Source organism: Camarhynchus parvulus, chromosome 4A (assembly GCF_901933205.1).
Source record: "Camarhynchus parvulus chromosome 4A, STF_HiC, whole genome shotgun sequence".
NCBI lineage: Eukaryota > Metazoa > Chordata > Aves > Passeriformes > Thraupidae > Camarhynchus > Camarhynchus parvulus.
This window is the reverse complement of record NC_044600.1, coordinates 18,738,350-18,759,850: the sequence shown is the minus strand read 5'-3', so window position 1 is coordinate 18,759,850 and position 21,501 is coordinate 18,738,350. Positions and strand designations below refer to the sequence as shown.

Genomic DNA, 21,501 nt, shown 5'->3' with positions numbered 1-21,501 from the left:
GAACACAGGGCACAGAAAAGGCAACAGGAGAAGCCTCCAGTAACAGAGAAACCAGACAGATGTTGCTGTTCTTTTACCTTTCTGTGCCCTGGGAAGATCAGTGTGAGCAGGGTCCAGCTGTGCCAGCAGGGAGAGGTCTCAGAAAAGTGTTCTGGATGAGGGAAGAGCCTCAGCAGGGCAGTGCTGGCACCCCATGGAGCTTTATCAGGGTGGGAGGGACCGCCAGGGATGGAGCAGCAGCTCCAGCTGAGCCTCCTGGGCCCCTTCTCTGCCCTGTGAGTGCAGGGTGCTGGTGCCAGCCCTGGCCTGGCAGGGGCTGGGTGGCGGCAGAGGAACCCTCCTGGGCACCTCACAGCTCTGGGGGCACAACTGTCTCTTCCTCTTTTCCTGGATCACAAGAGATCCCTGTGGTGCAAGAACTTCCCCTGTGCTGCTTCCTGCCTTTGGTTCTGCTCAGGGAACGTGTGGATGTTTCAGAAATGGCACACACTGAGTGCCTTGTCCTGATCTCTGAGGAATTAAAGGTAAATCTCACTCCTTGCATCCTACCAGACTTTATTGAAGCCCTCTTTATCCTTGCAGAGCTCTTTCCTATCAGGACAGGCCTCGTTCGTGGCACAAAACTCACTGTTGGAATAAAGCAGATCTATTTAAGCACCATAACATTTTATTAAACTACACTATCAAAGTCACATTGATGGCAGGGAGAACATTGCTATCAGTGCATATTTCCTGGACTAAGACTGTATTTGTAGCATCCAGCACTTGCTGAGGAAAAGGACACTGGACAGAATCCTTAAGAGACAGTAGAAAACTTCTACAAAAGTCAGGGCAGTTGGGAACCAGCTGAGATCTCCAACACTTCAAGACAAAGTTGTGAGGGAAGGGGATTTTTCAAAATGTACTCTTAAGTGGTGTTGAGCTGACTCAGCTGAGGTAAGGTGCTGGTGCCCAGCAGTTTTTCACTGGCATCCCTGTCCCTGCCTGTTCACACTCCACACAAATATTGTGTACTGCTCCTCGTGACCTGTGCTGACACCTGGATACAACAGCTCAGTGTTCTACAGTTATAAAAACCTGCGGCAGCTCTAGACCAAACAATAAAAAGTAGCAGAAATACATTCTATACAGAAGTAAAAAAAAAAAAACAAAAACAAAACCCAACAAACCAAATCCAGTTGAATTCCAGACAAATATTAGAGTACATCAGGTTGGGTTTAAAAAGTCTCAGATCTAACACCTATGTCACTATTTCTACTCCCCACGAGCTCTGCCACAGCACCAGCTCAGAGCTGCTTCTGGCACTGAGAGGACACCCCCAGCTCTGCAGCATCCCTGGGAGGGGATGGTGACAGACCTTCCCCAGGGCTGCAGCTGGGGTGTGGATGAAATAAGGCTTTTCCAGTCTTCCTGGGAAGACTCAGGGTTCAGTGAAGGGTGGGAGCTGTGTGTCCCAGCCCCGGCTCCTGGCAGAGCAGAGGGAGGTGGGAGGTGTGGAGAGCACAGAAAGAGGGATATGTACAGCAGTCTGCAGGGACAGGGGCTCAGGGCCTCTCCCAGTGAGGTCATGCCCAGCCAGCTGGGATCTGCTCCACAGAGGTGTTCTGGGCTGTCAGTAGCACCCATCCTTCCAGGAGTCGTCCTCGGGGGCCTGGGGGGTCTGTGCTGCCTGGAGGAACCTGGGGGGGACAAAACAACTCATCAGAGACAGCTCCAGGGAAAGCCCTGTAGGGGACACAGGTTTGGGGCTTGGGTTACTAACACCCCACTGCTGTCACACCCTGAGCATCAGCAAACACCAACTTGAGGCACTTTAAGAAATTCAGTGGCTGTTACTGGATGCTTAAACATGATATCTGCCAAATTAAAACTGTTGTGACTTCAGCCCATGAGTGAGTCCAAGAGAAATATTTTTCCACGCAAACACAACTGAACACATGAAAATTAATCAGGTATGTAGAGTACTGATAGAAATTAGGAGATTAAAATTTCCCTTTTTCATGTTTTTTAAGATTTCAGTGTAAGGCTCTAATGGGACATTAAAGATCAACAAGCACTGGTTGCTTATTAGTCTGGTATCAGTCATACCATAATAACTCTGAATCAATTTGATTTCCCTCAATAACGAATTGTAGCATAACAGCTGTTAAAAAACCAGCAACAAGAACAAAAACTCTTAAGTGCTGTTACACCACTGCCCATGCTCTGCTTTCACCCATGAACTTCATGGCATGAAGTTACCACAATGCCAAAGAGGTCTGCAGCCCCTCTCACCTCCTGGACGGGGGCGGTGCCCTTCCCTTGGGCACGGCCACCCCTGCCACGCCCGGCCGTGCTTTCAGGGCAGAGCCTTTGGCCACAGTGACCATGGTGCTGCTTCTGGAAGTGCAACTGCTGCTGGGAGAGCCCGTGTGGAGCTGTGCCTTGCGGGCCGGGGGCACAGGAGCCGTGTAGCTGCAGGGCTTCCCCACCTGCCGGCCGGGCAGCAGGGAGTTGGCTCCCGAGGCCGCCTTGGGCTGGCGCCCCGTGAGCGGGGACTGCGCGGCCCCCGAGGAATACCTGAGCTTGCTGGGAGTCAGACCTGCAGGGACACAAGAGCACCTCTGAGGGCTGGCTAAAGAGAGGAGGGAGTGGAGGCGTGTGGGAGGTGTGGCACTGACCTGCTGACCGCTGCTGAGTCCTGGGGATGCGGCTGCTGGGCACCTGCAGGTCGGACTCCAGGCTGCGGCTGCTGCGCACGGCCTCGAGCGCACGCAGGCTGCTGCGGGCCAGGTTGGGCATGCTGTGCCTCAGCTCCTCTGAAAGCAAACACAGCCTCAGCCCCCTGCTGCTGCTCTAAGGCTCTGCAGAAACCCATGCACAAAGCAGAGCAGTCTGTACCTAGTTCTTAGCTTCCAGTAAACAGCAGTGATTTTGAGATCACAGGATAAGGAGATTGGAAGCGACATTTAAGATCATCCCATCAACCCAGCACCACCATGATCACCCCTAAGCCACACCCCCAAGTGCCACATCCAGAGATGGTGACTCCACTACCTCCCGAGGCAACTCATTCCAAGCCCGGATCACTTCTGTAGGGAAACAATTGCTTCTAAAACCTAGCCTGGACCTCCCCTGGTGCAACTTGAGGCATTCCCTCTCGTCCTTTCACTTGGGACACGGCAGAAGAGACCAACCCCACCCAGCTGCACCCTCCTGTCAGGAGCTGTAGAGAGCAGTAAGGTCTCCTCCGAGCCTGCTCTTCTCCAGATTGCACAACTGCAGCTCCCTGGACATTGCCATCAAGCTCCAGCAGGTTAAGTATGTACAGGAGTCTAATCTACAAGTATGGGGTGGGGGGGTCTCATTTAGAGGTTAAATCTTTTACTTTAATTCCTGGTGCTCCAGCCCCATTCCCTTCTCTGGCCAAATTCCAGCCCCTCAATGTCCTTTTTGGAGTGAGGAGCTCAGACCTGCACATAGCACTGGAGGTGTGCCCAGCAGAGGGGGCAATCCCTGCCCCGGTCCTGTGGCCATCCTTGACCCCTGGGCACCTCACACCCAGCACTGCCAGCTCCCGTCCTGCCCAGCAGCACTCCCAGCCTGGAGCCCTGCAGGAGGATCCGTGTGTGCCAGAAGCCCCGTCCCTGGCTCAGATCGCCCTCACCTTCGCTGTTGGCGTACTTGAGGCGCTCCTGCATGGGGCTCTGCACCGCCCTGCGCGGGGCGCGCAGCCGCGAGGCCGCGGCCCTGCCCAGCTCGGCGCCCGAGGAGGGCGATTGGCAGCGCGGGGAGCTCAGCGGCGACGGCGAGTAGCGGTGGGCGCTGCGCAAGGACAGCGAGCAGTCGCAGTCGTCCTCGTCCTCCAGGCTGTAGGTGTCGAATTCCTGGTCGCTGTAGGTGCCGCGGCGCAGCGAGTGCAGGGAGGCGCTGGAGCTGCGGCGGGACACGGAGGCGGAGCTGGAGGCGCAGTCCTGCCGCAGGCCTGGGGACACGGGGGACACGGGTAGCACCAATCCCAACAACATACCCCGAACTCCAAAGCAATGCTTTGGTAGTGATTTGTTTCACTCTGGAAGGAGAGTCAGGTTAACACCTGTCCTCGCCAGAATCCATCAGCAGGAACAGCATCACCTGCATCAGCACTGCTTAATTACAGCACTGGTTAATTACAGCACCGTTGACATTCAGGGGACCTGCAGTGCTCCCTAATCCCACCTGAGACTGTGGATATTGCCATCAAGCTCCAGCAGGTTAAGTAGATACAGGAGTCTAATCTACAGGTATGGGGGGGTGTCTCATTTAGAGGTTAAATCTTTTACTTTAATTCATTCTGCACCCACCAGCATTTCAAAGGTGGAAACAAAGATTTCAAGTCTGCCTCCCATGAGAACACCCCTGCCTGGGTGGCACCTGGGTTATTTACAGCTTCTCACCAGCTTATGCCTTTATTGAAGTTTTCCTGCCTGACAATATATAAGCAACTTAAAAAAAAAAAAAAAACAAAACAAACCAAAATCAAACCAAATAAAACCCACCAAAAGACCCCAAACACCCAAACCAACTAAACAAAACTTACTCTCTTCCTGCAGCCGTGCCATGACCTGGACATCAGTGAGGTCCTGCAGTTTGTAGCCCATGGAGATGGAGTCGTCCGAGGTGCTGAGCTCGCTGTCCACCGAGGACTGGGAGCTCAGGGCCGAGTGCATGCTCAGGTACCCTGGGGGAGAGGGACACAAACCCAGTCACACACAAGCCCACCAGGAGCAGCAGGGATCTATCCCAGGAATTCAGCAGCGCAGCTGGGAGCCTCAGGTCCAGCTGTGAGAAATAAGAATTTAGAAATTCCAACGCTCAGTTTTTAACCTGCAGTTTTCAGGTGCTTTTCAAACAAGGAATGTGAGGCTGACTGGCAGGAAGCAGCTTGGTCAGTGCCCATGTAAGAAATTCATTTTACACCTGAACTTCACACCTGTGTTTCCCATGTCAGCACTTAGTTCTCCTCCAAGCTGGTTGAAGAAATCATGTTGGGAACCTGCTGCTTTTTCCTGCCTGCTGCATTTGATCACAGCTGGAAAGGGCTGCTCAGCTTTGCTGGCAAATGGTTTATTTTAACATCACTGCTCAGTATTCAGGAGGTGCCCTGCCTTCAAATCTTCTCAGAACATGGCAGGAAAACTGTGAGCTTCAGGATGCTGAAATAATACAGTGACACAAGTGTGGCTGTACCTTAAGGCTGTACCTTACACAAGTGCCTTGTGTATGCTGCACAAATACACACTCCAAGTCAAGATACTGCACTATAAAATCCCATTTCTTTCCTCCTGGTGTCAGAAAAAGACTGTAAGAGTTGAAGTAAATCCATCCTGAGCTGAGCTTGCACCTGTAGGATGTGGTGGAATGAACAAGCACAGGTTTCCTGCTGTAATTAACAGCACATTCAACACTGATTAAAAATCCAGCTGGACCTTGAGACCAGCTTTCTAAAAGGCAAAACTCCCAATCCAACTTTGTTTAGTTTGGCTGCTGCATTTCAAACTGAAGGTCTAGTTAAAAATAGCCAAGGAGGGGGAAAAAACTGCTTCTTCTTCCATCAGTAAAGCTGAGCTGATGATGGTTTTCAAACAGAAACCACATCTGGCTTTGTCAAAGGGGTTGGTTTTCAAGGGAAGTCAGTTAAACATTTTCCATCTGAAGGGTAGAAAATCTGTTTTTTCCTTGGAAATAAAATAAGATTTGGGTCAGTCAGGTTGACAGGAAACTTTAAACTTGTCTTAGCACCTGCACAAGGCACAGGGAAGAGGCACTTGAGATGAAGTGAACTCATCATGCCCTGAAAGGACAGAGCCTGCCCTGGCCCTGCCCTTGCACCCAGCACATTTGCAGAAGCCAAAGACACTTTGGTTTTACACATCAGGAGCTGCTCCTGGGTGAAAAGGTGCTCAGACACCTGGATTGCCCCCCAGCCTCATATGAAAAACAAGAAATTGCCTTAGAGATGTTTCCCTGCAGAGCTCAGCTGGCAAAAATCCTCAGTCCTACGTGCATCCTTTTGTTTGCAAAACAGAGATAAGTGTTAATTTCTATTTATAGCAGAAAATCAGACCTCAAAAATAAACCTGCACCTGTGAAAACAGCCACAGGCAACCTTCTTTTTTCAGAGGGAAAAAAAGTTCATTTAACATCAAGTTTGGAGGCAGAGACTGTTAAACATGCTTTGTGTTTTGAAACATGCAAAGTAGTGTGGAAATTGCTAAACCCAAAACAAACAAATAAGGACGAGTCCTTTGATAACAGAGCCAAGAGGCAAAGCCTTTGTGCAGGGAACAGCAGGAACTGCACCAAGGATAACAAACGGAGCTCCTGGAAGGGTATTCCTGCCTCCTCAGGCACAGGGAGGCTGCAGGCCACAGCATTTTGGAGGAGCTTCATTATCAGGCTGTAACAAGAGTCATGGCTGAGCTGCCTCTAAGGTAGGGAATCTTCTCCACACACAATTAAGGCTGAAGGAAAACTTTGAGTATTTTGTTTTAGCTTCCCACTCAGGCAATTGAAGGCTTTACCCTGGAGACTTTGACAGCTTTTTGTTCCCTGCATTAATCAATATTCCCAAGAGAAACCTTCCCCAGAAAACTGAATCCAAGGGACTCTATAAAAATCACATCTATACTCTACAACTTTATTCAAGTGCAATATATTTTTGCCCCAACAGCTGCTTTCTATTTTAAGTCACTTAAAATTAGTACAATTTATAAATATATATATAGGGAGAGAAAGTAGAGAAACCCAAACCAAGAAATAACTACAGGACATTTAGAATGCAAGGAGGTTTTCTCCCACACAAATGAAATCTGGGTGAGGAAGGGAGCAAACAACAAGGGGAAAACAGCACAAGTGGCCATGAGAACTTTTCCCTGTGCTAATCCCTACCCCTCCTTGCATTTTAAAGAGCCCAGTGCTGCAGTGCCATGCCATACCTGAGCTGCCACAGGTTAGTAGTGCTTTGTTAGTCGATTTGAGGTGCCCAGGAGAGTTTAGTGCATTGCTACAGGAGCCTGCCTCGGAATTCAGGTTATGTGCGCTGGGCGATGCCAGGGGGCTGCAATACAGGTTTTTCCATCTACTGGCTAGAAGGAAAAATACAAAAAAGCCACAAAGGTTAGCAAATTATTTTGGAAACAGAGAGCAAGATCAAGAACAGGATTAAATTCTGTGGCAGAGGTATTTGCTGCTCACTGCCACCTTGCAGGGGGCACAGCAGTGCCCAGTCCCCACTCGTGTCCTTTAACTGCTTTTGTCCCCTCTGAAGAACTCCAGGAGGAACTCCTGACAAGCCTGGCTTTGAAGAAGCCAAACATTTCACAAAGTTCCAGTGCTGGATGGATGACTAGTTTCATCAATATCTGCCACCTCCACACCCCCTTGTCACAGACTCATTTTATGAAAAATCCTTTCCTTAGGATTTTTCCTCCTGAGAAGCTGAGAGGCCTCAGGAACAAAATGTAACCAATGGTTATCTGCTGCTGTGGAATGCAACAGGTGCATCTGTGATTGGTCTCATGTGGTTGTTTCTAATTAATGGCCAATCACAGTCAGATGGATCAGACTCTCTGTCCCAGACACAAGCTTTTGTTATCATTCCTTCTTTTTCTATTCTTAGCCAGCCTTCTGATGAAATCCTTTCTTCTATTCTTTTAGTATAGTTTTAATATAATATATATAATAAAATAATAAATCAGCCTTCTGAAACATGGAGTGAGATCCTTGTCTCTTCCCTCATCCTCAGACCCCTGTGAACACCGTCATACCCCCTCATTTTAGAGAGTTCGCTGAACTTTATGTTACAAGAGTGTTATTCTGAATTTTTGTGATGGAACAAAGACAGTGTCAAACCACAGAAATTATGCCAACCCAATAAAATGAAATAAATAAAAACCAACTCTTTGAATTAAACTCATTCAGCTCACACATGCTCACAAATGAAAAATGAATGAAAAATAAGGCAGGTGGCAAAGCCAAGTGCCCCCATCCTTACTGGAGGTGGAAATAAGCAGCTACAACACTGAGGGAATTACTCACACCATGATCTGGAGATACTCAAGGTACTGCTCAACTGCACACAGAACTCAGTTCTCCCTACTGTGAGAATATCAGCTAAGAATATAATGAAGATTAATCATATTAAGTTTCCTTTTTTTATTTCTCCCACAAATATTACCAGGTCAGACTAAGTACAACTGAAGCCTGACACAGTTCAGAGAGAAAAGAAGTAATCAAAGAGATTTCCTTCAAATTTCTAAGCACAGATGGTTTATGAAAGCAAATGAAGTTTGTTCTCAAAGTCTATTCAGTTATCTCCAGTCAGGAATGCCAAGGTTAAACTCAAGAGTAGCCTGAGATCTCAAGCAGTGCCAAACACTGTTAGAATGAAAACTAAAATAACCCAAACCAACCCCCAAAGCAGCGACCTCAGACTCCAAACCACAGGGCTCAAATTGTTGGTTAAAGTGAAATCAGAATTTCTGCATTCCCATGGAGACAAACCCTCAGACACCAACGTGGGGACCCAGCTGGGGCTGGATTCCAGAGCTCAGGGATATCCCTGAGCTTCCAAACACTGACTCTCTCAGAAGTGTCACTTCTGCACACACAGCTTTTGTGTCTGAAGGTTCCCCAGTCCAGCTGGACAGAGGAGACTGCAGCACATGTCTGCAGTAAACCTGCAGCAAGTCCTGACCAGGGGAGCTGCATGAGAGGGAATCTAGAGAAGGTAAAAAATAGTTCGTGATTCCTTTGCAACGCCTCAGGATCCAGGCTGTCAGGACCTCAGTGTCCTGCCTGTTTTACACAAACCTGGGGGCCATTTGGACTGATACAGGCAGGATATGCACCAGGGGCACTGCAGGTGATCCAGGACAAAAATACAGCAGAATAATTTCGTTTTTGTCCTGTGAACTGCATCTGTTGTGAGAGCTGTCCCACCACTGAAAGCCCAGGTGGAAAAGCAAAGCCCCAAAGCCAGGCCTCTGAACACTGCCTGTGATCAGAGATGTTTCCACTGCACACAACATTCCAGGTTTTTATTTCAGGCAGATGAAATCAGGGATTTCCCCTCAGGATTAACACAGCCCACAGGTGGAAGTGCTTATAGGGGATGATAAACCGGAGGAAAAACCTGGTTTCCAAGTGACACAACTTCTTCAAGTTTAATATTTCATTGTGGTAAGCTTTGAGCAGCAGACAATTTCTTCACCCAGGTAAGAGCAGCTGGGAAGATCCAGCAGGAATATCCAGTAGGATATCCAGAGGAGGAATCATCACCACTAGGAACACTCAGCACCACAGAGAAGCTGCAAGAACAGTTTGCCATGGTTCCCTTCCCACTCCCCAGCAGCACATTTTTTCCTCTACACAATTTTTACATTTAAAAATGTTTAAATATTAACAGAACTTAAAAATTCAAGAGCCTGACAACACTAAGCTCGATTTTCCTGCTTAAAATGAGATTTGCAAGGGAGCCCAGAGCAGCAGAGGCTGCAGCTGCCCTACCTTGGTCCAGCCTGTTGATGAGGGTTCTGCAGGCAGCCTCAATCTCGGGGCTGGGGTTATCCAGCACCTGCCGGCACCACTTCAGAGGAGAGGCTGTTTTCTCATCCATGGATTTCCTTGGAGACACATAGAGCCTTTGCAAGGATTCAAAGGAGACAGGAAGAAATGCTCGTTAATTCAAAGCACACAGCTACCAAAGTGCCACTTGCTAGAGTGTACCCATGAGGAACCAACAGTTACCCAAATTAAAAAATTCAGGTTTAAATTGCATTATGACTCAGAAAGAAAATTTACTGCCACAACAGGAAAATCAATGGCTTCACAGAGAAACCCACAGGCTCTGCAAGGCAAGGTGCCATCCTAGGCTGTTGCAACACTGCTGGAAATGAAGTTGTTGGAATACTCACCTGTCTCTCCCTCCACTCCCCTCTTCCAAAATCCCCCTCAGAGGCAGTGAGGGTGTGAGGTGCTCCTAACTTGAGCTGCAGGGTGATCTCCTTCCAGGAGTTGTGGTTTTTGTTTAAAACCCTCTGGATGTGCCCTCCCAGCAGCTCTGAGACAGCCAAAGGTGCATTCTCAGATTCCAGGGATAAACCACTTCACTGGAGGATTCAGACATTCCCAGACAGGCAGGAAGTGTGGCTGTGCTTTATCTTCCCTGTAATGTCAGATAAATTCTCCTCCAGCCTAAGTGTCTGCCCCATCTCTGACACCTGCACTGCTTTGCATGGACACCCAGGATTAGCCTTATGGATAGACAAGATTTATTCATCCTAAACTCCTGGATTGTTTACAAGGGATTGGGTGGAAAGCAACATCTTCAAGAGATTTCCAAAGCAGAACATTCCTCTGAGGAAAGGTCAAAGCTGGAAGAGCCTTTGCTATCAAAGCAACTCAAGTATTTTATTTACACATCCCACATTTGTATTTTTAAAAGCAAAAAGCAGTTCCCTATTTTTTAATGTTTTCGCTGTTCAGCAACACATTCAAAACTTGCAAGGGGAAAGAAAAATCAGTCCTCTGTACCTCCAAAACTGAAACTGTTTTTAATTCTTGCAGATCACTTGGAGAACACCCTGGTGCAGAGGGCAGTGAGATTTCAACCTAGATCTGGAGCCTGATGGTCCTCAAGGTCCCAGGCAGCCCAAATCCTTCTGGGATTCTGTGATTTATGGACATCACGTTTGGCTCTCAGGTTCCCCCTCTCCTGAGGCTCTGAGGAGCTGCTGGCACAGCCTTCAGCTGCTCCCTCTGCAGCAGAAAATCCCCAGCAGCAGCTCCAGGAGCTCTCCCATGCACACAACCCCACAGCTGCTGCTTTCCCAACAGCACCTCCCTCTCCTGGTGCTCCTTCACCTCAGGAACTGCTCCCAGCTGACAAAGAACCCTCCTGGTCACCAGCAAACACCCACAGCCACACCTGAGCATTTATGGTGTTCCCAAAGCTGGCCTCACTGATCTGTCCAGAGGATTTCACCTTCCTCAGGCCAAAATCCAGTATTTAAGCATAAAATAACCCTGGGGGTGGAGTTAAGATTCCAAGAGATGTCTGCCTGTGCTTCAGTTTCCTCCTCCTCTCTCTCCCAACTTTTGCCACTCCTGCAGCAAGGTACACAGAGCCTTTTTGCTCCAATTACTCACTGTCTCACAGCCAGCTCAGATCCAACCCACAGAACACTGATTTCCACAACAAAACTGCTGTAAATTGCAGGAATGTCAGTCGTTATCCCACTCATTCCTGAAAACCTAGGTTTAAAATAGGAGAAACACTGTGGGACTCTCAGCTGTCAGATGTCCTGGCTGTAACACCAACACCTGGCCAAGACAGAACATAAACAGCTGGGATATTTAAAATATTGTAGAGGTCTGCCTGACCTACTGGCCTGGCTCCTGTCCTGACCCTGATCCGGGCAGGGATAACAGGGAATGCAGAAAGCAACACTCCCCAGCCCTGGCAGTTTTTGGGGCTATGAGATGGAGCACCACTGCATGCAACAGCTCTAAAATGCTGTTTGTTACCTGCAGAGGACATTATTCCCTATTTTTTGACACACCACTCCTGACTTGCCAGCCCTGCCTCTGGCCAGAGCCATTTTTTTCAGTGAATAAACTCAGCCTCTTTGGTCACAACTCACACAGAAGCTCTTCCCCACCAAGATTTACACAAACCCAAATGCAAATAAAAAAATCCAAAGGCTAATTTGTTATTGATAAAATAAATGCTGAGGAATGAATGCAAATATTCCTGAGTCTCCAAAGGTACCTCTCTCAGGGCAGACCCCCCCAGCCAATCTTGCTGCATTTCTGCATGGATAAATGAGCATTACAAGCACTCAAATCCAATCAAAGCCAGGAAGCAAAGTGCTCCCTCTCCCTGGATTTACTGCACAGCTCAGACCACAAAAGGAGCAGTAAAACCATCAGACAAAAAAGAGGCCAGCAGCCTCCCCAGGGCAGGTCAGGCTGCTCTGCACATATTCCAGGTTCAGGGAGAGAATCCTGCCCTGCTCCTTCCCTGTTCCCATCCCAGCTGAGGATGGCAACACTTCTTTGTTTGCCTAGCAGAGCCATTCCCACACGGGGCAAAGCTGTGGAGCCCTCTGGGCTCTGCAAGAGAACTCTGATTTTTTCTGCTGACAAATCCATTGGCAATAGAAGCTATCACAATTTCCCCAAACCCAATTAAGTGAACACAGCTCAATCCTTCAGAGCACTGACAGGCAACTTACTTTAAGAAAAAGGAATTGTGGTTTGATTTCACAGCACCAGGGTTCCCATTTTCCTTCTGCAGGAGCTTTGGGAAGGGCTCAGCACCCTGACTCCTGCAAAGGTGCTGGCACAGCACTAAAATAAAAGCACCAGCCCCTCAAATACGTGAATGTGAATATTTCTCTGGACATATTAAGAGTCAGAAGTCACCTTTTCCTAGGCTCAGGAGAAGTCCAGTGACCAGTGTCACCCACCAGAGGCTGACTTTACCCAGCCTCACATCCAGGGAGCTAAAACATTGGAAAAAGGGGGGTGTGAAAAGGTAAAAACTCTTGGTTTTGTTTAAAAACACTCAGAATTTTTCTTTCTGGTACTTTCAGCCTCCCAGCTGTTTGATTTGCCAGGTGAATCCCAGAAGCACTGGAAAAGCAGGAGCCACCCCAGAGTCAGGCAGAGCTGAACACAGCCCTGCTCAGGACCAAGCCTTACCCTGCAGTCTGTTCCTCAGCTCAGCAGTCTGGGTGTTCCCTCTAAACGTCTCTGAATGTTTTCTTTTGTCAAATTGCAAACGAAAATTGGTTATTTAGATACTTACAAGGCCTCATATGAAATGCACAAAGTAAACATTTGGGCAAATATTCCCAGTTTGACGTACTGGGGGTTTGTTTTATAAATTATTAAATACAAATGAGATTTTCTTCAGCTTCTGAGAGGAAGCCCTTCAATAATAAAGTATCTTTACTTTCTGCTTACTAATGTTTGTGTTTACCCTGTAAAACAGAGTATCTTGTGACAAACATCTCTGGTAAGGACCCAGTGCCACAAGGATTTTTTCTTTCATTAAGTTGCAGCCATTCACAAATAAATTTGTGATACACTCTGCACTTTATTCTGACATAATCCAGAACACTAAAACCAAAGAATATTCCAGATACTACTTCCCTTATGGAATCAATGCCACAGAAGGACTTACAGGAGTTAATGGCCACTATTGTTGGATTTTGAAATTCCTGCTTTAAAAAAACCCAAACCCCAAGAATGCAGAAAACACAACAATTTTCTCAACTTGCACAATGCACCGAGAAAAAGCATCCTCACACTGAAAAACTGCTCAGAGCAGCTCTAAGAGTGGGAATTTTAGATCCTGCTCATGCAGAGGATCTGCAGCAGAAATCTATAAATTGTAAGAGCAGAATTCAGGCTGCAGAAGGCTCTAGAACCAGTGCATTAGGAAATGAAACTGAGCGTAAAGCAAAGGCCATTTCTGAAGACACAGCTTGGGTTATTATCCATCTTCCAAAGCACTTGGCACCAGTGTCTGCAGCAGCTCCAAAAATGGCAATCACTGCACTGATTTGCAGACCTTTGAGTTATACACAACACAGCAAGGAGAACTCAAACAGCTGAAAGGGTTTGGAACAATTCAGGTCTATGAGACACATCTCCATCAAGTGCTAAAAGGCAGCTGAATTCCTCTCCAAAGCATGGATTTCAAACAGGTAATACATTCATTTTCCTTTCCTTTACATATCAGACTTCAGAGAGCTGATTTTCAGATTTAGTACTCTGCTTATGCTGTGCTAATTGCAAATCTAAACATTCCTGCTGAACAGAAATCCTACCACAGACAAGACTGGAGTAGAAAGCCACAGTGAAACAATAATATCCAGGTTCTGAAATGACAGAAATATAAAAGGAAAAAATGGGGAAAATCCTGTGGAGAACACTCCACACAAAAACATTCTGCTGTTAGCCCAAGGAGAGGCCTGAGCTTTATTCCTAAGAAATTACAAAGAGAGAAAAATGACACTGCAAAGACACTTTCTCATGTCTATTTAGGGACTAATCCTGCTGAACAAAACACCAAAAAATCAGTCCCCAAGTCAGAGCAGCTCCAAAGCTCACGTTAAATTAATCTCCTGACCCAGCCAGCAGCCCACAGTGATGACAAGGCAGCTGGGGTGCAGCTCCAGAGTGCTGCTGTGAACACACACACAGACATACAGACACAGAGACACACCCCCAGCACTCCTGCAGCAAGGCCAGCCTGCTCCCCACCCCTCTGGCACTGACACGGAGGATTTCCCTGCCCACCCCTCATTTCACAGAAACGTGAGGAGCAGAAGCCACAGCCTGGAGCACTCCCAGCCTCAGCCAGGCCGAGCTCTGCACGCGATGTCACCACCAGGCAGGTTCTGCCTTTCAGCTCTGCCACGCAGGGACGTGCTGGGGACATTCCCACAGAGCTGCACTGGGCTCTGAGGCAGCTCCTGTACCCAGAAATGTCCCAGCAGGGCACATGTCACCCAGCACAAGCAGGTAACACTCACCTCAAACCAGGAAAGGTTTGGAGAAGTCGCTTGTGCATTATTTAATGCAACAGAGGTAAAAACACCTGATAAAATGATCAGTCTGAGAGAACAAGACCTTGCAAAGTGCTGTTTCTAAGTCGTGTAGATCTTGTCAGCAGCACTCTGTGACCAGGAGAGATCCCAGGGAGGCTACACCACAGCCTGTCAAGGGTATAAACTGATTACTCAGAGACCCTCTGTAAGTGACCTTGTCCCCCAGGCTGGAGGCACAAGGTGCTGCACTGGGAGAATTCCTGGATTTTGTGCAGCATCATATCCTCACTTGGCAGAACTTCCCCAGAATTTCTCTCCCTATCTCTGATGGTATAAGCAGCAATGATTTGCTCCACTATACTGAATTAAAGACTTAAACATGAATGTGGAAGAAGGTCGCTTGACACAGAGCTAAGGCTGAGAACTGCATACCCAGGAAACTCCTGCACTGGCATTTCTGAGAGCACACCACACTCCTGCTCCCTGCAAACACCAACTCAAGGGCACCCCACTTGCTGTGCTGAGCACGGATTCAGGCAGCAGACAACTCAACACTGAGGAGAAGACAGCATGACCCAGTTTCAGTCAAGAGAGACTTTGGGAATGAGAGCAGCAACTCAGGGATTCACCTGAGTGCCAGGGATTCCTTCTCCTCACCCCATGGAAAAACCCCAGAATGACAAACACTGGGGAACACAACCAATGTAATGCTATCAGCAGCAGATCTGGTTTGTTCCCTGGGTAAGAGGGAATTTGGATAAAAGCCTTCCCAAACAGCTCAGGAGCTGCCCTGTGCTCGAGTCCAAGGTGAGCATCACTGAGCTCCTCAGTGCCAGGGCCCAGCTCCATGGGATTGGTCTCCAGGATATTTACAATTTTGAGCAGCTATTTGAGAAAGGGAGCTGAGGGAGCAGCCGAGGCCAGGCAGGCCAGGGCAGAGTTACAGCAGCTGGGAGTGGGCTCTGCCTCGGGTTTCACACAGCTCAGCCGCTGCAAACACAGCTCCAAAACACAACCTCAGAGCTGCTGAACCAGGGCAGCTGCACAGACACTTCTGCAACTTCCAGCTGAATAAAGAGAATTTCAAAATAAAGAAGGGACTGAGACTCCACCTGCACCTGCACAGAAGAGCAAGAAACCCTCTGACAGTCCATCCTCCTTCCAGGGAAGAAGGATGTACAATATTTTAAAAAGGATTGCAAATATACAATACACTCAGCTATTCCCTCTGGATTTGCTCAATCCAGGCAGCGCTAAATTCCCCCCATCAGCAAAGCCACCTTGTTAGAGCTGATCCTAAATTCACAGACAATTAAAGGCATTTGTTGGGTTTTCCTCTTGTTTGCTTTAAGAAAACCCTCCCTCCCCTCCAAGCAGTTTACTGGTTCTTGCTGTGAGAAAGCACAAACACCTGCAGGGGCTGTATGTGGGATGTGTTTATGGAGACAGTTTGGGATATTTGGCAGTGAGCACAGGCACTATTGATTGTACACAGGATTCATTCCCCACTTTCAGAACGAGCTCCAGAACAAGAAGCCGCCACTAAAAGCAGCTTCCTGTTTCAGCAGGTTTGTTTGACAAGAGGAAAAGGGAACAGATGGAAGTGATGCAGCACAATCAAAGATAATTTATGGAAACAGCACTTGCACAAGTGCTCTGGATCACCACCCTTACCCAGCTCCTCAGGGGCCTCTTTGTCACAGGTTACCCTGTTCCAACCAAATCTGGCATAAAACAGAGCTAACAAAGCCACAAGGATCCTGCAAGGTGCAGAGTGAAGGGTACCTGGGAAAGAAGGGCCTTACCAGGCACCAACTGAAGGAAAGGTCAAAGAAGAGAACTCCTGAGCACAGAATCTCTCCTGATTCACTGGGCAGCATCCCCTGCCTGGATAAATCTCAGCCTCTGAGATTCAACTGAATTTGAAGACTATCCCCTGCCACAGGCTCTATAAATGTGAATATAAACCTGGCTGCTCCCATTAGCATGGAAATAATAAAGCTCATCTTCCATATGCAATCTGTTATATATATTCCCTTATATAGTTATAAGAAATCTGCTCAAAATGCTGTTTAGATATATTGAAGAGTTCCAGTGATCAAGTATTTGGGTTTTAAAAGTACACTTGCAAAGAAAAAAAAAAAATCATGTTTTAAATGTAAGCTCAAATTCAGGCTGGAGCTGATGCCATGACCTCATTGAACTCCATTAACAAAAACTTTACCTTCCCTTCTAACAGCTAATGAATGTTTGGAGCTGAAGGTTTGGTTTGTGTTCAGCAGCCCTGTCCTTGCTGCCAGATTAATCTGGCTACACAAATTTGAAACCCAATTTGCAGAGCCCTAAGGCTCTTCCTCCCAAGTCTTACAAATTAACAACTCCGGGTAAAATCTCAAGTCCCAGCTATTGCAGGAGGTGGAATAAGCCTTAAATTTTACATTTCCCTTGCCCTTCCAAAGGTTGTTAATCTACTGATTCATAAAACAAGTTCTAAACAAGGCTGGTGGTGGAAGGGAGAGTCCCAGAGAGTCGGGTCAGTTAAGGATTACATCATTGATCTGGTTCAGTCCGTGTCTCTGAACAAAAGAGGTGCTTAACTGGAAAGAAACAGCCTCCAGGAGCTGGGAATGGTTTGTCTCCTCAGGTCGTAGCAAAAGCCACAGATTCCAGACGGTCTAAGGATTCTTATTGACAAAATTGTTATTAAAATATGGTATTTGACAGTTGTGTACAAGGTTTAAAAGCTCCATTATTCATTCATCTGCATGTGCTATATATAACTAAACTTAGAGGGAAAGGAAGCTGCAGCAGTGGCTGGAAGGAAGGGGAAAAAACCAGCACCTACAGGTAAACTTATTTTTAAAAACATAATGGTCTGGCACAATGGACATAAAAATAAGAACAGTCATTAATGAGAACTGTATTCTTGCTGCTAAAGATCCAGGTCCTGCACAGAAATCAGTTTATAGCTTTAAAGGAGTTGCTTACCTAACCACAGCACATCCCTCTCCCCCAGGCCTGGGGGTACCTACCAGCAATCCTCCTCTTCGGGGCCATTTTCCAGTTCTAACACTTTGACTTCATCCAGATCCGTGTGACTTGGAAGCCCCTCTAGATCTGCATCCTTTTCACTGGGATTCTGTTCATGGATTGCAGCTGGGGTGTGGATCCCTGCCATGAGCAGGCTGCCCAGGAGCTCGGCGCTGTCACTTGTGTGCACAGGCGAGGGACACTGGCCATTGCTGTGGCTCTGCCCCCCATTGGGAGACACCTCCTCGGGGGCACTGTTGCAGCTGTATTGCATTGGGGCATCCAGGGCTCTTCTGAAGTTGTTCTCCCCTTCCTCCTGCCTCATCTTGCTCAGCTGGCTGTGCAGATCCGCCATCAGCTGCAGCTCCTGCTGCTCGGCGATGGCGTTGATGCTGTTGTTGATCTCCATCCCGTTGAGGCCGGGCTCGTGGTTATCCACCCCGGCACGGATGTCCCCAGGCACGTTTGTCCCCAGCAGGGTCCTGCTGCTCCTGCTCCTGGCGTGCTGATTGTCCAGCTCCAGCCTGCGGACCAGCTCGCGCAGCTTGCGCACCTCGGGGCCCACGTCCTCGGGGGGCTCCGGGCCCATGGCCGAGTGCTCGGGGGCGTCCCTGCCCAGGGCCGGCTCCAGAGCGGGGTCCTGCTGGATCAGCGGGGCGTTCCCAGGCACCACCATCCTCCAGGACGCCCGCTCCCACTGCAAGGCATCAAACACAGCACAGAGCCACAAGAGCTTTAGCCAAATGGAATTAGACACCGAAAATTCTGGCTTTTCTAATTACACTGGGGGGGAAAGTGTCTGAATTTCATCCAAATCCAAAAAGAATGACTGAAATTAGGGTTGAACGTTGCAAAGCCCACAAATTCCTCTTTCTGAACTGCAAGGATGTGCACCTGTTCTGCTATCAATGAGTTTAATAGAAGGAAGCTGATTTAATCCCCCACAATAGTTTAGTTTCTATCTGTTTACCAACAAAATACTTGATGGAGCAAAGTCAGGAAACATCATTAACAAGGTGCTGACGTCAGACAACAACAGTGTCAAGAAAATGGTGAAAACATCCTTTGTTCATTACCAGGTTTATCCTGGAAAAGCAGAAAAAACTTGGAAAATTTCTGGATCGCCTTATGCTAAAGTAACAACAGGAACTGCAGTTACTGTGGTACATGAAAATAACCTTAAATATTGATTTTACTGCTGTATTTTCCTGTTAAAATTGAAAAGAGAGGGGTGTAAACAGGGAAAAATAAAAAAATCCCAACTTAAGATTACACACTCTACTAAGCCAAAAAAAACCATAAAATGCATTTCACACTAGTTTTACAACATGGGCAAACACTGCTTTTCCCCTCCGCTTGATTTACGTGAGTTCTCAGTATCACTGGGCACATTCATTTCCAAACTGACTCTTCACTGAAAACCCCTAATACTGAAAATCCCTTAATTAACGGTCCACGGAGCACTAAAACAGGTTAAAAGCCAGAAATCCTCTCTGTTTTGCAGAAGGAGGACAAACTGACTGAGAGAAGAGGGAGCGAGTCAACACAGCCAATTCAAAGTTTAAAAATTGATGCACTTGTTACAACTGCAATCAGACCCTGACTTTTTGTGGCTGTGGATGTTCTTCCCCCTCCCTCTGCTGCCTGAAAATGTCATCTGTTTTTAAGTGACAGCGGGCAAAGGAAACCACAAAAACTCAGTGTCACACAAAGCAAGGTTACAAACAGACACCCCCATAGGTACCTCAGCATCTCTCTATTATTTAGGCACTTGTAACTGCAACAGCCGGGTACACTTCTTTTAAAACTACATTTTGTTTTGTTGGGGTTTTTTACCCGACTTTTTAATTATTATTTTGATCCTCTATCCGCAAGATGTAAATTTTCCCAACTTCCACTCAATGTAATAAAAAAATACAAACAGCCCTTAGGAAGAGCTGTGAGGAACACAGCACACTTTTCCACCCATATTCCAAACCTGTGCCTGTAAGCAGCACTGCTGAAGGCATTTTGCTTTGGGGAAAGGAAATTTACTGTGGAGTTACCAAGCAATCCCATTCCTACCCATGTGCCAGCTTCAAAAAGCTGCTCACATGGATTCCCACTCCTCCAAACCCACAGGATCCCCTCGGGTAACTGCACTGTGATTTCCAAAGAGATCTCCAAGGAACGAGCAGTGTGATTCCCAGAGATATCCCAAAGCTCAGCAAGTCTGAGGATGCACCAGTGGAGTGTTCTAGGAGTTCCACTGTCCAAGCAAAACAGTGGCTCAAGGAAGGAATTAAGGAGATGGGTCACCCAAAAAATCGGTTCCCTTCCAAGGATGAGGAGCTGGGAAAAAAAACCTCACATGAGAGGAAAAAACACACGTTGAGGGGGAAGAGCAGCTGAAAAGCGTTCAGTCTTTCCCCACAACCACTAAGCCTAAAAACCACCCAAAAAAAAAATCCCCGCAAAGACATGCGGGGGAAGAGATACAAACCTGTGAAAGTTAATTTCATCGTGTAACGGGGGGAAGAAATAAAACACGTTTAGAAGAAGGCAAAAAGGCGGCAGCCGTGAGCGGGTCGGAGACAATAATTCGGAGTTTGCCGAGCAGACATCCGGGTGTCTCACCGAGGGTAACGGTCCCCTCACCCCGCGGCTGCCAGGGCCAGGGGGCTCGGAGGGCTCCGAGAGCTGCAGGGGCTGGGAAGGGACTGTGGAGGGGCTGGGGGAGCTGCCATGGGGTTGGGGGGGTCTTAGGGGCAATGATGGCCATGGGGCTTACGGGGGCTGCAGGCTGGGGAGGCTTCGGGGGCTCTGAGGACCAGGGGGAGGCTATGAGGGGGCTGTGGGGGGGCTCTGATGGCCATGGGACTGCGCGGGGGGTTCTGGGGGGCAATGATGGCCGTGGGGCTGGAAGAGCTAGAGGGGAAGCTGTGAGGGGGCTGCGGGGCTGTGATGGCCATGAGCGCTGTGAGAGGGCTCTGAGAGGCCGGGGGTTGTGATGGCCGGGGGGCTGTGGGAGCTCCGTGCAGCTCCGAGAGCCGGGGGGTGAGGCAAGGGACGGGGTGAGGCTCTGAGGAGGGCTCTGAGCGGGCTCCGATGGCCGCGATGGGGGTGCGCGCTGTGCGGCACCGGCGGACGCGACCCCCGCGGGGGGCACGGGCGCGGCCGGTCCGCGCCGAGCGCGGCAGAGCCGAGCGCGGCGGGCACCTCCCCCCTCGGACGGTACCTGGATGGATGGACAGACGGCCGGACAGGCGGATGGCGGTCGATCGGAGGGCGGGCGCCCGCCCGGTCGGTGCCGGTGCCGCCTTTCTCCGGCGGCTCAGCCCGGCCCGCGAACGGCGGGAGGCGCCGCCCCCGCCCCTGTGTGGGGAACGGGGGATGGGGGCGCTGCGCCTGCGCGGGGCCGCCTCAGGCGGCGGCGGGCGGCCCCGGGAGGGAGCGCGGGCAGCCCCGGTGAGGGGAACGGGAGTGAGGGGAGAAGGGCCAGGGCAAGGGGAGAAAGGAAGTGGGGAGGAATGGCGGTGAGAAGGGAAAAAAGGGGATGGATGAGGGGGAAAGCGGGGAGTGATGGTGGGAAGGAGGTGAGTGGAGTGAGGGGGATGCGGACGTGAGTGAGGAGGAGAAGGGATGGATGAGGGAAATGGGGATTAATGAGGAGGAAAGGGGGGAGTGGCGGGAAAAGGGTTAAAAGGGGGAAAAGGGAAAGGGGTAAGTGATGGCAGAAAGGGGGTAAGTGAGGGAAAGGGGCAAGTGAGGGGGAAAGGGGAGTGAGGGTGAAAGGAGAATGGAATGGGTGAGGGAGGAAAGGGAATTAGAGCAGGTGAGGGAAGAGAGGGGGTGTGTGAGGGGGGGAAAGGGGTGAGAGGAGGAAAAGGGCATGAATGATGAGAAAATG

The 21,501-nt window shown here is 48.8% G+C and overlaps 1 protein-coding gene across 2 annotated transcripts; it reads right to left on the bottom strand.

Annotated features, from left to right (window-relative positions):
- Positions 1-649: 649 nt before the first annotated feature.
- Positions 650-20,969, bottom strand: LOC115914956 (SLAIN motif-containing protein-like). 2 transcript variants are annotated; one of them, XM_030967854.1, is made up of 9 exons: positions 20,830-20,969; positions 17,615-18,309; positions 9,529-9,662; positions 6,957-7,106; positions 4,559-4,699; positions 3,647-3,964; positions 2,661-2,798; positions 2,275-2,581; positions 650-1,679 (listed from the first exon to the last, which is right to left on the bottom strand). In XM_030967854.1, the coding sequence occupies exons 2-9, from the start codon at positions 18,286-18,288 to the stop codon at positions 1,613-1,615; spliced, it is 1,929 nt and encodes a 642-aa protein (XP_030823714.1). In that variant the 5' UTR covers positions 18,289-18,309; positions 20,830-20,969; the 3' UTR covers positions 650-1,612. The 2 variants fall into 2 exon arrangements, with proteins under 2 accessions (XP_030823714.1, XP_030823715.1); XM_030967855.1 differs by lacking the exon at positions 6,957-7,106.
- Positions 20,970-21,501: the final 532 nt, after the last annotated feature.

Excerpts from the sequence above, each read along its gene's own strand:
- LOC115914956 (XM_030967854.1), bottom strand. The coding sequence starts at position 18,288 with ATGGTGGTGCCTGGGAACGCCCCGCTGATCCAGCAGGACCCCGCTCTG. Across the intron at positions 9,663-17,614 it reads CCCGAAGAGGAGGATTGCTG|GCTCTATGTGTCTCCAAGGA; the intron begins GTAGGTACCCCC and ends ATCCTTGCAAAG. Across the intron at positions 4,700-6,956 it reads ACTAACCTGTGGCAGCTCAG|GGTACCTGAGCATGCACTCG; the intron begins GTATGGCATGGC and ends CCTCTCCCCCAG.